This window comes from Ranitomeya variabilis, chromosome 6 (assembly GCF_051348905.1).
Source record: "Ranitomeya variabilis isolate aRanVar5 chromosome 6, aRanVar5.hap1, whole genome shotgun sequence".
NCBI classification, from domain to species: Eukaryota; Metazoa; Chordata; class Amphibia; order Anura; family Dendrobatidae; genus Ranitomeya; species Ranitomeya variabilis.
This window is the reverse complement of record NC_135237.1, coordinates 125,756,153-125,772,160: the sequence shown is the minus strand read 5'-3', so window position 1 is coordinate 125,772,160 and position 16,008 is coordinate 125,756,153. Positions and strand designations below refer to the sequence as shown.

Here is a 16,008-nt window from a genome sequence, read left to right as displayed (position 1 = left end):
TTGTAGCACAAATGATCGGATGATTGCAACTTTGAGTCTTCTTAGAAGACTATTGAAGCAAGTAAAAAGTGGGAAAAAATTTTTCAAAATATAAAAGTTCAGAAAAAAAATAAACGTTTTGTATCACTGCATTCAGAAACGCCCATCCTATGAACATATAAACTAAATTAATCCAATTAATAAATGGCATAAGGATAAAAAAAAGTCAGAATTACGTTTTTTTGGTCCCCGCAACATTGCAATAACATGCGATCAAAACATTGTATCTACCCCAAAATGGTATCAATAAAAACATCAACTCAGTGCACAAAAAAATAAGCCCTCACTTAGTCCTTGATCCCGAAAAATGGACCGCTTTTGCATTCTTTCCCCATAAATCAATGGTGTTGTTCGAAAGTACAACTCGTCCCTCAAAAAACAAGCCCTGACATGGCCATAGTGACTAAAAAATGACAGTTATGGCCCTGGGAAGAGGGGAGGCAAAAAAAGGAAAACTCAAACTGAAAACCTCAAGTTTGTGAAGTGGTTAAACTATTATGGAGCCCGTTAATTGGAGGCCTCAGTTCGCATTGGAGTACAATCTAGAATAAGATCTCGTTGCAAGCAGTGCTAAAATCTCCATATGGATATGGAGGAAACTATGATGGGATTTCACAGCTGTCATATGTTATAAACATATCAGAGAGTTAACAACCCAGTTAACAGGAAGAAAGCTGTTTGTGCTGTCCTCTCCACCACTCCTCTCACTTGGGATTTGGTGATAGAACCTTAAGAACCAGAGAACTGTGCATGCTGCTAAAGTGTCTTCTGTAAAAACATAACAAAGAAAACACAACACCACCTATATTAATATATAATTTACATTTTAAATGTTTAGGCTTGGGGGTATTTAGGGTATTAGGGTTGGGGTAATAGATAAGTTAAGTAGTTGCATAAAAATTCCCACAAACCAATAGCCAGAAACAGATACAGCTGACCATTACGCATAGAGAAACTCTCCTTATTGGCAGCGAAGTCTTTGGATGTTCCTGATCAACCGCTTACATTTTAAGCTCTTTCTGAATTCTGCTTGATATGTATGGCAGAAGTAGCACCAACAAAGTGTTAATCCGCACAGTGGGGAAGCCCAGTCAGTGCACAGGTAATTGCATGAACTGATGCTGCAAGCATGTAAACAGCAGTAAGTGAGCCGGGGTGCCACTCCAAAGAAAATAGCCACAATGGATACAAAAATTGAAAGGAACGGATGGCACTCACCGGTTAAAAAACTTCTTTATTCCAATACTTTATAACATCGGAGTCGGGAGGATGGGAGCAGGAGTGGAATGGACGACAGCCATTTCGCGCTGCAGTGGCGCTTCTCCTGGTCACACCAAGCGCCACTGCAGCGCGAAACGGCTGTAATCCATTCCACTCCTGCTCCTATCCTCCTGACGCCGATGTTTTAAAGTATTGGAATAAAGAAGTTTTTTAACTGGTGAGTGCCATCCGTTCCTTTCAATTTTTGTATGTATGGCAGAAGTACTGGTAACTAGTGATGGGTAAGTAGCATTGTTGCTCGGGTCTCCCCGAGCATGCTCGGGTGATCTCCGAGTATTTTGGCATGCTCAAAGTTTTAGTTTTCCTCGTCTCAGCTGCATGATTTGCGACTTGTGGACAGGCTGAACACATGTGGGTATTCCCTAACAAACAGGCATTCTACACACATATTCAAGCTGTCTAGCAGTCGCAAATCATGCAGCTGAGGCGACGAAAACTAAATCTCCGAGCACGCCAAAATACTCGGAGACCACCCGAGCAACGAGTATACTCGCTCATCACTACTGATAACTTAAATGCATCTCCATCTGTACAAGACAGGTGCTTGCTGTGTTACACAGTAGACAGCTGACTCGGCGGTAACTGTTGTAATTTATTTTTTTGGGGGTGGGGTGCAATATTGGTCTTTTTGGTATAGGACCTCATGATTTCTATGTATACCCCTTACCTTGAACTCAACTGGCAACTCAAGATTTGATATTGGTAAATTATTTTGCTAAATTTATCTCATTTGAAAGTTGGTGTTCTTTCCTACTTGAGTGTAAAGTGATGCTGTAATTATATGCTACAGTATTCTACTCTATTTTCTTTTCACTTGATTAGAAGAAAATCTGATATAGTCCACAGTAATCCGACAATGGGGTGTCTTTTGAGAAAACGGCACAATGCCTGTACTGCAAAAACCCTACTTAACGCTATGCAATTGATTTATTTAATTCTATTATAGCAGTAATACATTTTTAAGTGTATTGCACAGCTTACTATGTGATCCTTTATGTACTTTTCTAATCACTCAGGGGTACTCAAGCTGATGGAGTATGGAGAGGAATATGTATTTACTCTTCCCAGTGCCTACGCTCGTTCTATACTCACTGTTCCCTGGGTAGAATTAGGAGGTAAAGTGAATATTACCTGTGTCAAGACAGGATATGCCGCTACAGTTACGTTCCACACCAAGCCTTTCTATGGAGGAAAAGTGCACAGGTAAGAAAGGATATTGTAAAATAACACTCAGCTTCTAATGTAATAAAACAGTAATTACCGTATAATTTTTGAGGAAAACTTTACATTTGAAATTATTTTATTTTCATTGATTAACAATACTAGTCTATGGTGTAAAAAGGATGTTCTCAAGTTATTAAAGTGCTTTAATTAGTTAGACACCATGAATATAAGTGAATCTACAATTGAATTGTCTATCGGCTGTCATACTTCTGCAATGAGAGCTTTTATCTTTCATAGTATACAGCTGGTTTCCATGGAGTTCGGCCACTAGTACCTGCTCAGACCCCCGACCAGACTGCTCGGCAGTTACATTCCAGTAAAAGGTTTTACTCTTAACACACTAGTCATTTCTCTCCAGCCCATTGATTTCTATACAGCAGTTAGCTGCTCACCTCTCTTTCAGCTTCTGATAATCTGCTATCATAAATATTGCAAAATCATCAGCCTACAGTATAATCTTCTCCCCGAACAGTTCTACAAATCATGACTGACTTTCCTGAGCCATGTGCTTGCTCAAATGCCCTTTAATCTCTCTTTGTAAATATAGTTATGGCAGTGTACACTCCAGAACAAATAATAGCTGAATGTGTTACAGCAGAACTTGAGCTCAGCTTTATAGTTCTACTAGTACTACATTTCTGCTGTTAACCAGAACTGTGATTCAAGGAGGAAAGCCTGCCCCACCAGAAACTAGGAAATTAGGAGGCTGTAAAGGAACTGCATAGCCCTGAGATGCTCAAGATACAACTTGAGAATACTCCTTTAAGACTTTTTTTTACAGTTTTTTAAAATATGTAAAAAATAGAATAAAACCAATGAGCAAATACCCTGCAGAAGGTGAATACTGTAAGTATTCTACTGTACTGTAAATAGTAATAGTACGTGCAAATAACATAGGGTTCTTCATTGACACTATTTTGATCAAAAGTTCTTAAAAGCCATCCCACCGCAACAAGGATGATTTTTAATTACTAACTTAAAAAAAACTTTCTATTTTCCTATTAAATCTTCATTGTTTATCTTTGCTAAGCTATCATTTTTTATTCACTTTTACTACATTAGCTTCAAGAACCATCTAAAGCATCTACTGAGGACACAGTAGGGCATTATGCAAATGTCCGACTGTGAGACCAGGTGCTAAGCAATTTGAATGACTTGAGAACCACTAAGCTTATGTATACAGTGCCTTGCGAAAGTATTCGGCCCCCTGGAACTTTTCAACCTTTTCCCACATATCATGCTTCAAACATAAAGATACCAAATGTAAATTTTTGGTGAAGAATCAACAACAAGTGGAACACAATTGTGAAGTTGAACGAAATTTATTGGTTATTTTAAATTTTTGTTTAAATTTAAAAACTGAAAAGTGGGGCGTACAATATTTTTCGGCCCCTTTAACTTAATACTTTGTTGCGCCACATTTTGCTGCAATTACAGCTGCAAGTCGCTTGGGATATGTCTCTATCAGTTTTGTACATCGAGAGACTGAAATTCTTGCCCATTCTTCCTTGGCAAACAGCTCGAGCTCAGTGAGGTTTGATGGAGATTGTTTGTGAACAGCAGTTTTCAGCTCTTTCCACAGATTCTCGATTGGATTGAGGTCTGGACTTTGACTTGGCCATTCTAACACCTGGATACGTTTATTTGTGAACCATTCCATTGTAGATTTTGCTTTATGTTTGGGATCATTGTCTTGTTGGAAGACAAATCTCCGTCCCAGTCTCAGGTCTTTTGCAGAATCCAACAGGTTTTCTTCAGCATTGATCCTGTATTTGGCTCCATCCATCTTCCCATCAATTTTAACCATCTTCCCTGTCCCTGCTGAAGAAAAGCAGGCCCAAACCGTGATGCTGCCACCACCATGTTTGACAGTGGGGATGGTGTGTTCAGGGGTATGTTGCCTTTACGCCAAACATATCGTTTGGCATTGTTGCCAAAAAGTTCGATTTTAGTTTCATCTGACCAGAGCACCTTCTTCCACATGTTTGGTGTGTCTCCCAGGTGGCTTGTTGCAAACTTTAAACGACACTTTTTATGGATATCTTTGAGAAATGGCTTTCTTTTTGCCACTCTTCCATAAAGGCCAGATTTGTGCAGTTTACGACTGATTGTTGTCCTTTGGACAGACTGTCCCACCTCAGCTGTAGATTTCTGCAGTTCATCCAGAGTGATCATGGGCTGCATCTCTGATCAGTCTTGTCCTTGTTTGAGATGAAAGTTTAGAGGGACGGCCAGGTCTTGGAAGATTTGCAGTGGTATTATACTCCTTACATTTCAATATGATCGCTTGCACAGTGCTCCTTGGGATGTTTAAAGTTTTGGAAATCAGTTTGTATCCAAATTCGGCTTTAAACTTCTCCACAACAGTATCACGGACCTGCCTGTTGTGTTCCTTGGTCTTTATGATGCTCTTTGTGCTTCAAACAGAACCCTGAGACTATCACAGAGCAGGTGCATTTATACGGAGACTTGATTACACACAGGTGGATTATATTTATCATCATTAGGCATTTAGGACAAGATTGGATCATTCAGAGATCCACAATGAACTTCTGGAGTGAGTTTGCTGCACTGAAAGTAAAGGGGCCGAATAATATTGCACACCCCACTTTTCAGTTTTTGAATTACCACAAAAATTTAAAATTACCAATAAATTTCATTCAACTTCACAATTGTGTTCTACTTGTTGTTGATTCTTCACCAAAAATTTACATTTGGTATCTTTATGTTTGAAGCATGATATGTGGGAAAAGGTTGAAAAGTTCCAGGGGGCCCAATACTTTCGCAAGGCACTGTATTTTTTTTGGAAGAAAAACTTTTTTTTTTAACCAGCACAATGAAAGTTATGTTTTAAAATTCACTATTTTGCTATAGCTATTGTTCACAACTGGGATTCTGGTCTTTTTCTGTCCAGTTTTTGGTCTTTTGACAATAAAGACTAATTTGCTAATCTTGTCCACTTGCTACCTCACTAATTCCAAAAACGCAATTCCATGTCCACCAAGAGAGTTGGCAGTGCCTTCATAGACACATATAGTGTTTGATGACATGGAGATGTTTGTTTAAACAACGCTCATAAATTGGTTAAAACACTTTATTTTCTTTCTGAAAATTCAGTTCTTGTTAATTTTTTAAGGCATTTAGTTTTATTATTTTTCTTACTCTTTTGCATACAGCGGAGGCCAAATTATTGTGGGATAAAATCCTGCAGCGACGAATATTACTCAGATTGGTGTCCTACAGTTTAGCGGGAGAAATTGGAGAATTTCACATCATTATTTTATAATTGTATATATGACATTCACCCTGTTTGTGTTAGCCACATACCACTAATCTGTATCGGGCAATCGTGATACTGTCTCTCCTGTACATGTAATTGAGGAGGAGTTTATTGTGAGCTATGAGCTTACGTTTTATCACTCTAGTAATATATGTACAAGGGCTACAAGGCCTCCGGTTACCTACAGTGGATTATTCTTATGACTAATTGTATGGTGCACAATTCTCACCTTATTTTATGATACCTTAAATTGCTTACAATTACGATGCAGAGTTTGATTCTTAAGCCTTATTTGCCTGTTATGCTTTGGTACCTGGTTATGATACCTGACCCAGGATACACAAGGGTCTGTTATATGTTTTGTGTGTCACATTGTGCATTTTTTTTTTGGGGGGAGGACTTTTTTTTAACCAGCACAAGAGGTAGCAAGTGGTCAGAATCTCTCCAGTCAAGCCTTTACTCAAAGGTTTTTGAAGAGAAAACCACTCCAAGATTTATTTTCAGTAGAATCAAAACAATGAAGCCTTCTCTTACTAATACTCTACCCCCTCCACCAAACTTACAATTGGTAATGTCCATACTGATAGATAATGCATTCCTGACATCTTGTGAAACCCAGAATTGTCCTTGATACTGGAGGATTCATCATGTAAGAAAATGTTCTCTGTATGACTTTGAGCTTAGAATTGCGCTACATAGCCTTAGTACAGTGGTCAGATCTTTGGCCAAACCTCATCCATAAAGTGGGTTACAGTTTGTGAGCTGATGTTGTTTTCTTTGGAACTACAAGTAGAGAGCATTAATTGTCTCATTATGTAAACTTCTATTATTCTTGCTTCTACATATTTCAGCCTTACAGGGATGCCACTTTCAAATAAGCAGCTCTTGAAGGGCAAGGCTAAGGACTGATGTTGCATAGTACACATTTGGATTCTTCCAATAAATAATTGTTCTTCTTAGCTTGAGAAATATTGTCTTGTACTTATTGTGGCTTCCATTTTCTTCATCAGGATAAACCTTGTAGGGCAGTAGGTTGAAAGAAATGAAATATATAATTTTTTATGTTTTTTACACTACTTGCTCAAACGTACTATATTAATATGCGTATATTTTGCTTTTCCGTATTCAGAATCACAGCTGAGGTTAAGCACAACCCCACCAGTGTAATAGTTTGTAAGGCCCAGGGGGAGTGGAATGGAGCTCTAGAATTCACATACAACAGTGGAGAAACCAAAGTAATTGATACAACAAAGCTCTCAGTTATTAGGAAAAAGATTCGACCCTTGGCAAAACAAGGACCTACCGAATCAAGGTATGTTTATTGTATAGGCTAATGGAAGACTGTCTTTTCTTTCCTTCAATGAAAAATGCAGGAATATAACAAGAGTAACATATTTTTTGGATCATAAGACAAACATTTTAGCCTGAAAAATCTTATTAAAATGTGTGTAGTCTAGAAGCAAACTTATGATCAAGGAGAACGCTGACACTGCATCCTTCCCGGTTATTGAGAGAACTGCTTTCTCCTCCTGCCCCACACTGATCAGTCTGATCTGTGCAGGACAGGAGAGAAAACTACCAAATTCTGCATGGTTGTTGCAAGGCTTGACTAGCTGAGGAATCTTTCAGGTCATGTGATCATTTGCATGCTTGGAAAATACTTCAAAATGTGGTAGTGTCTGCACCAGAGCTATGTGTGGATATAACAGATCTTTCTGTATGTAGCAGAGCTGTGTAAATAGGAGAGCTGTGTATACATGCGCACATGTGTGTATGTAGCTGAGCTATAAATTTGTAACGTCAATTCTGTGCTGTGAATTGCACTGCGCATTTGCAGCGCAAAGGCTAAAATCTGCAATGGAATCCACAGCATACATTGTCATGTTACGGATTTTTGCAGGGCCCTGATGAGATTTTATCATCCCTGCATGTAGATTCCTTAGCTGTGACATACATACATGCAGGGTCGCACTGGCCCACCGGAGAAGCGGAGGATTCTCCAGTGGGCCCAGGCACTGACTCCTGCTGGCATACTGGCCAGCAGCTGCCTAGGTCCCCCACTGCTCTAGGGTCCCCCAGTCAGTGGTGGGTCTCTAATAGCTGCACTCCCAGCAGCTATGGGGCCCCTGAGTCAGGGGGGCCCGCCCAGTGTCAGCTGAGCAGCACTTGGAGACAGGAGCCTGTCCCCGCTGCTAAAGAAAAATGAATATTCATGCTTCCTCACGCCCTCATGGGCGTGAAGAGGAGTGCGTATTCATTTCACATAGCAGGCAGTGTTAGCAGCAGGCTGAGGCTAACACTGCCCGCATGTAAATCCAGAGCAGCTGCATTGGGACCCTAGAGGTGGGCCCCTGCAGGGCAGCTAATCTCTGCATCTTGGCAGGGAAGCAGAGCTGCAGGGATCCGATGCCGTCCTCCTTCCTGTCCACTTCCTGGAGCTTCCTGTCTGACACAGCGCGGCTGGATGATGTCATTATGGCTGTTTCAGAGAGAAAGCTGCCAGCATCGAAGATGCTGCCGGGCTGTGCTGTGGGCAACGTGCAGATAGGTGAGTGTTGCTGTTTCTCTGTTTGTCTGCCTGCGTGACTGTATGTGGTGCGGTGCTGTGTGTGTGTATTGGAGATTGGAATTGATGTGGGTGATGGAGAGAGCAGTGATGGGAATGGTGGGGGAGAAGGCAATGTTGGTGGTGGTGGAATGGGCAATGATGGGGTGGTGGTGGAGGCAATGATGGAGGTGGTGGAAAGGACAATGATGGGTGGTGGGGGAGGCAATAATGGAGGTGTTGGAATGGGCAATGATGGGGTGGGGGTGGTGGAAAGAACAATGATGGTAGTTGTGGAAAGGACAATGGTGGTGAGGGAGGAGGCAATGATGGAGGTGGTGGAATGGGCAATGATAGGGGTTGTGGGTGAGAAGGCAATGATGGAGGTGGTGATGAGGACAATGATGGAGGTGGAAGGGGGCTGCATTATACCCTATGAGGAGAGCTGTGTTATACTTTGAGGAGGCTACATTATATTCTGTGGGGGGCTGCAATATATTCTGTGTGGGGGCTGAATTATTCTCTCAGGGGGCTACATTATATTCTGGGTGCTACATAATAGTATATGAGGGGTCTGCATTATGCCCTATGAGGGGGCTACAGTATATTCTTTGGGGGCTTCATTATACCTTATGTGGGGGTCGCATTATACTCTGAGGGGGCTACATTATATTCTGTGTGGAGGTGCTGCATGCTACTTTATGAGGGGGACTGCATTATACCATATGAGAGTGTTACATTATATTCTATGGGGGGGCTCCATTATACCTTATGAGGGGGTTTGCATTATATTTTGTGGGGTGCATTATACCCTATGAGGTGGGCTGCACTATATTCTATGAGGGGCTGCACTATATTCTCTGAGAGGGCTACAATATATTCAATGAGGGAGGCTACATTACATTCTATGAGGGGGGTTACTTTATATTCTATGAGGGGGCTACTTTATATTCTATGAGGGTGTTACCCCAACCCCTGCTACACAATTAAGACGAGTATTACCTAATATTATACCCTGATATTAGAGTGTTTTACCACACATTTGGTGGTCTTGTATTTATTTCTATGTACTGTAGCTACATAGTGGGCCACAAGAATGATTTTCTCTGGTGGGCATAAGGTGCTCCAGTCCGACGCTGCATATATGTCCCAGTTACATGGAAAAGCAGCCACCTTTGTGATCTGCTAAGACCGTGTCATGAAGCGCCCAGGGATCACCTTATCGCTTGATCCACTAGAGATAGTGACATTGACACTTTCTGCATTCACTAGGTAGCTCTCATTAAACTGACCATACATGTAGACTATCTGTCCACAGCTATCTTTATTTTTACTCTGTTATGAAAAAAAGTCAGTGTATACATCAAAGCTTTCATGTTATATAAAAAATGAAAAACGTTCAATATTAAAGCCAATTCCCAGCAATGTTTTCTGTGCGCAGTATTCTGAATTTATTTGTAAAATGAAAAGGCCGAAAGGGTCTTACATTTTGCATTATAGAATGAAATCTGCCTCCAGCGATAGAGCAGCGTCGGCAGGCAGTTAACAGCAGCCATATTATCATAGTGAGATTTAAGTGAAATGGAAGAGTAAACAAGGGGAACATCAAAGCCCCTCTTTGTAATCTTCTTTTCTTGGAGCAGTGGAGAAGCCGCGGTTGGCGCTTTTGTAACACAAGTTGCTAATGATTGCTTCAAAGTTGTTGAATGGTAAACATTGTAAAAAAGCGAGCATGTATTTTACGTACTCAGCAGCGCTCTGCATTTCTAAAGAATAGTGGTGGTATGAGATACATTATCCAAAGGAAATGGGAAAAATCTACAACAGCTACATCATTACAGCTGGATCATTCCATATGGAAACTTGACCGTAGCGATGCCTGAATAAAATGTATGGCTGGTGAGATGACTTTTGTTTTTAGAGCTCTACTCTGAATCTGTTATGGCAGGGGTGAAATCAGTATTGCAAACTCTCATAGACATTCATAGAAGTGTAAGTAACACAATGTATTAGTGATGAGCGAACGTGCGCGATTAAAGCATTATCCGAGCATGCTCGAGTGCTAGGTTTGGCGTGCTCAAAAAATATGGTTGAGTTCCTGCGGCTGCATGTCTCGTAGCTGTTAGCCGCAACACATGCAGGGATTGCCTGTTTTTTATTCAATCCTGGCATGTGTTGTGGCTGTCTAACAGCAGCAGGGACTCGCACGCCAAAGACACTCAGTTAGCACACGTGCATGCTCGGATAACACCTTATCCGAACCCATTTGCTCATCACTAATCTTTACCAGGGACACGTGAGTTAAGACTAAGTTGTAAATCACCACCAGTTTTATTTTTTTTAAAAATCACATATGCTCTTTTTTTGTTCGTTATTACCAGATGTCATGACCATGTCTAGCATTTTGAAACATATACCGTATATACTCGAGTATAAGCCGACCCGAGTATAAGCTGAGGCACCTAATTTGCCACGGAAAACTGGGTAGGCTTATTGACTCGAGTATAAGCCGGGTATGTATTGTCCTTTCATTCCTATCCTGGTATGTGTGGTTCCCCCCCGTCCTGTCCTGCTCTGTGTGGCTCCCCCTGTTGTATACATGGCTCCACCGGTCCAATCTTGTATGCATGGCTCGGCTCCCCTGTCCAATCTTGTATGCATGGCTGGGCTCCCCCGTCCTCCTCTGTCCTCCTCCTTCCTCCCCATCCTCCGCCATCCTCACCCATCCTCCTCCGCCCTCCTCCATCCTCCTCACCCTCCTCGCACCGTCGCTGATCGTCCCTACATCTCTGTCCCGGCGCGTCAGCTTCCTCCTGTGCTAAGTGGTCACGTGGTATCGCTCATTAGGGTCATGAATATGCGCTCCATGCCTATGAGAGCGGAGTCTCGTCCATATTCATGACCTTAATGAGCGGTACCACGTGACCGCTCAGCACAGGAAGAAACTGCCATGCCAGTACAGAGATGCAGAGACAGATATGTAGCGACAGAGGGTGAGTATTGAGGTCTTCTGGAAGCCGGCGGCTGCAGCTGTCACTGTGCTACAGCCGCCGGTCCCCCGCTCCCCCTCCCCTACCTGCTTTCTGGACCATAACTCATGTATAAGCCGAGGGGGGCACTTTCAGCACAAAAAAATGTGTTGAAAATCTCAGCTTATACACGAGTATATACGGTATTCTGGTTTTAGCAAATTTACTTTCCCAATAGACTTAGGTCTCATTCACATTGCAAACCTACATGTATGAACCCCCTACAGTGGCAAGCAAAATGGTGCCTACTGATCTATAGTAAGGAGCAACAGGCAAGTTGCCTCTGTACAACACTTTATTTCTCCATACCAGGAATACCACTGTGAGGGCAGGTGCACATGACCGATTTTCTCTTTATTCGTGAAAAATGGTCTGATAATGCTAATCAGACGTAGATCAGAGTGGCATCAGTTTTTCTCAGAGGTGGAAAGAAAGAAAACTTTCTCCACCTTCTCCATTCAGTAAGTTCATGAAAATCGGACTACGTGTTTTCCACGGTCCTATAGAGTTGCATTGTCTATTTTGATCCGACACTTGGATCAATATTAGACATGTCACTGATTTTTTTTTTAATTATTCTTACAAAATCAGATGTGCACAGCCACATGGAATAATTTGGGTACCAGTGTGATCTGTCAAAACCACAGATGGCACCAGTCCGATATAAACATTTGTGTACCTGGCCTAATGGAGAAAATATTAATCCATACTAAACCTCTGCGTGTCTCTTGTGAAATCAAAGGCAGACTGGTAATACAGCCTTGTGCACCACATTATACTGAAATATTCCTGCAGAACTTCTTTGTTAACTTTTAAACACTTCCCTGAAATAAATATTTTTGAAGAGTTTGCACTTTTTGTAATTCTGTCCGATGCAAGTCAGTGACAAATTAATTTACTTTAATTTTTCTCTTCAGACGTATTTGGGAAAATGTCACCAATGCCCTAAAAGCAGATAATGTTGATGCAGCATCAGAGCACAAACACCAACTTGAAGAAAAACAAAGGGCAGAAGCACGACAGAGGGCATCTGCTAACGCACCATGGAAGCCAAAATATTTTATCAAAGAGGCAAGTTTATGCTGACATGTCTGTATAATCTGTGATTTATGAAATCTTTATTTCTGATTAACTTTGTGGAAGTAAACTCGATGGCAAACTCATCTCTGACACTGTTTCTTCACTCACTGTGGCCTAGGGATGCTGTGAGTGACAGTTCAGCCGCCCTATAGGATCGGGAGTCTGCTGCTCTGTCAGCATTTTGATTGACAGCCCAGCTGCTCAGTCTGGCCTAGAATTCTGGCTTTCCTTCAGGTTTTCCTATTCTGCTTAAATTGCTAGCTATTTAGCTGACTAGCTATGAGCAGACCATTGTCAGCTGTAGCTTTGCCCAGTGTCTGATTTCCTGATCTTGTTGCTAGACCTTGGATTTGTGTATTATCCCTTTCGCTCTTGACGCTCTCTAACCTAAGGTACCTGACCCCAGACTATCTGTTTCTCATCCCTTTATCTTGACGTACCCTCCTAGAATGTAACCACTGGACTATCCCTTTGTGTTGCCCCTGTGTACTACAAGCCCTCCTGGTTTCTGACCTCCACCCTCCTGACTACCCAGTCTCAAGGCTTGTCTGTGAGTAGTGACTCAGCGTCACAGTGTAACAGCATAGCATAATATTGCTACACTGGATAGTTTAATGCATTCAAATGTATGACTAATCTACGGTTTATTAGATGAAGTGTATTGTACCAGTGCAGTGGTAATACCTGCTGTCTCTGATGTATTCACAGGATAATAAGGTGGAGGACGGAGGCTTCCTCTGCTATTATTTCACAAGTATATAGAGCTATGGCTCTTGGAGATAAAAGTGCTGCTGTGTGAAGCCACATGAAACATTGTAACCTTCTTCTATTTGTATAAGCAAAAAGCTACCAAACAGTTTACTTCCCATATAATAGGCTGCTGCTGAATTATGAGATAATATAATAATAATAATAGTACGGTGCCTTCCAACCTCCAAGCATCCAGGTTGGGCAGTTACTGCTGAAAAGTGTTTGCTTTTATGAGATGAAGCAAAAACTGCTTTCATAATGGTACATTGTCTATATGGGCTGAAGTCAGAAGTGGGGGTACACAAGGATCAGTGTTAGGCACAATTTTTGCCAGCTCGTCACTTGTCTTCATTGTTGGCAGGTGGGTAATACAGCAGCGAGCAGGGTGTGCAAACAGAGCAATGCTGCGGAATTAACAACCAGCGCAGTGACTAACACATCCCCTGAAAAAGACATCCATGATGACGTTCCTTGCAGGGTGATGACTGCAGCCCTGGTGCCCCAATGACATCCCATTCAGGGTGATGACTGCTGCTCTGGTGCCCTGATGACATCACATTCAGGGTGATGACTGCAGCCATGGTGTCCGATGATGTCCCATTCAGAGTGATGACTGCAGCCCTGGTGCCCTGATGACGTCCCATGCAGGGTGGTGACTTCAGTCCTTGTGCCCCGATGACGTCCCATTCAGGGTGATGACTGCAGCCCTGGTGCCCCAATGATGTTCCATTCAGGATGAGGACTGCAGCCCTTGTGCCCCGATGACGTCCCATTCAGGGTGATGACTGCTGTTCTGGTGCCCTGATGACATCACATTCAAGTTGATGACTGCAGCCATGGTGTCCGATGATGTCCCATTTAGAGTGATGACTGCAGCCCTGGTGCCCCGATGATGTCCCATGCAGGGTGGTGACTTCAGTCCTTGTGCCCCGATGACGTCCCATTTAGGGTGATGATATAGCCCTGGTGCCCCGATGACATCCCATTCAGGGTGATGACTGCAGCCATTGTGCCCTGATGATGTCCCGTTCAGGGTGATAACTTTAGTCCTTGTGCCCCGATGACATCCCATTCAGGGTGATGATTGCAGCCCTAGTGCCCCGATGATGTTCCATTTAGGGTGAGGACTGCAGCCCTGGTGCCCCGATGACGTCCCATTCAGGGTGAGCACTGCAGCCCTGGTGCCCCGATGACGTCCATTCAGGGTGAGCACTGCAGCCCTTGTGCCCCGATGACATCCCATTCAAGGTGATAACTTCAGTCCTTGCGCCCCGATGACGTCCCATTCAGGGTGATGACTGCAGCCCTGGTGCCCCGATAATGTCCCATTCAGGATGATGACTTCAGCCCTGGTGCGTCCCATTCAGGGTAATGACTGCAGCAATGGTGCTCTAATTACATCCCATTCAGGGTGATGACTGCAGCCTGGTGTGCCGATGACATTCGATTCAGGGTGATGACTGCAGCCCTGGTGCCCCGATGATGTTCTATTCAGGGTGATGACTGCAGCCCTGGTGCCCCGATGACATCCCAATCAGGGTGATGACTGTAGCCCTGGTGCTCTGATGATGTCCCATTCAGGGTGATGACTGCAGCCCTGGTGCTCTGATGACGTCCCATTCAGGGTGATCACTACAGCCTTGGTGCCCTGATGATTCATTCAGGGAGATGACTGAAGCCCTGGTGCCCTGATGATGTTCCATTCAGGGTGATGATTACAGCCCTGTTGTGTCCCATTCAGGGTAATGACTGCAGCCTGGTGCGCCGATGACATTCGATTCAGGGTGATGACTGCAGCCTGGTGCCCCGATGATGTTCTATTCAGGGTGATGACTGCAGCCCTGGTTCCCCGATGATGTTCTATTCAGGGTGATGACTGCAGCCCTGGTGCCCCGATAATGTTCTATTCAGGGTGATGACTGCAGCCCTGGTGCCCCGATGATGTTCTATTCAGGGTGATGACTGCAGCCTGGTGCGCCGATGACATTCCATTCAGGATGATGACTGCAGCCCTGGTGCCCCGATAATGTTCTATTCAGGGTGATGACTGCAGCCTGGTGCCCCGATGATGTTCTATTCAGGGTGATGACTGCAGCCCTGGTGCCCCGATTTACATCCCATTTGAGAATCTCCATTTCATTCTGGGAGGCTCACCTTCATTGGAATTAAGAAAAAAAAAACACAGATAGGAAGATAAGAGTAGAGAGGGAACAGTAGGAAATTTGTAATAGAAGTACATTAGAAAAGTTTCCATTATTTACATTTAAATTATTAGATATAAACATTAAATTCACTATTTAGGTTTTGGACAATTCCTTGTGGATGGGATTGAGAGTAAAGTATCAGTTTTTGCTGATTACACAAAACTTTGTAAGGTAAAATAAAATGGAGCTAGACTGTATAATGCTACAGAGCGATGTAGATAAGCTGCCCAATTGGGGAAAAAACATGGTGGATTAACCCCTTCATGACCTTATACGTTTCCAAACGTGCAGGTCGGCTGGTACTTACCGACCTTGGACGTATGGATACGTCCTGGGGATTTTGCGCGTCCGGACCAACCCGACCTATAAATCTGTCCCACTATTCAGCGCCTTTAGTGAACAATGTAAAAAAAAAGGCAAAAAACATGCTTTATCCTCATACTGCCGAACAAAATGTGGAATAAAACACGATCAAACAGACTAATGTAAATATAAATGGTACTGATGAAAACATCATCTTGTCCTGCAAAAAAACACGCCACCATACAGCGCCATAAAAAAATTTAAAAAGTTGTA

The 16,008-nt window shown here is 42.8% G+C and overlaps 1 protein-coding gene across 2 annotated transcripts in view; it reads left to right on the top strand.

Annotated features, from left to right (window-relative positions):
* Positions 1–16,008, top strand: part of OSBPL10 (oxysterol binding protein like 10) — a 560,435-nt gene that overhangs the window by 517,479 nt on the left and 26,948 nt on the right. For both annotated transcript variants that reach the window (XM_077268966.1, XM_077268965.1), the window contains 3 exons: positions 2,337–2,523; positions 6,954–7,136; positions 12,316–12,469. In XM_077268966.1, the coding sequence (XP_077125081.1) occupies positions 2,337–2,523; positions 6,954–7,136; positions 12,316–12,469 (524 nt within the window). The remainder of the gene's footprint in view (positions 1–2,336; positions 2,524–6,953; positions 7,137–12,315; positions 12,470–16,008) is intronic.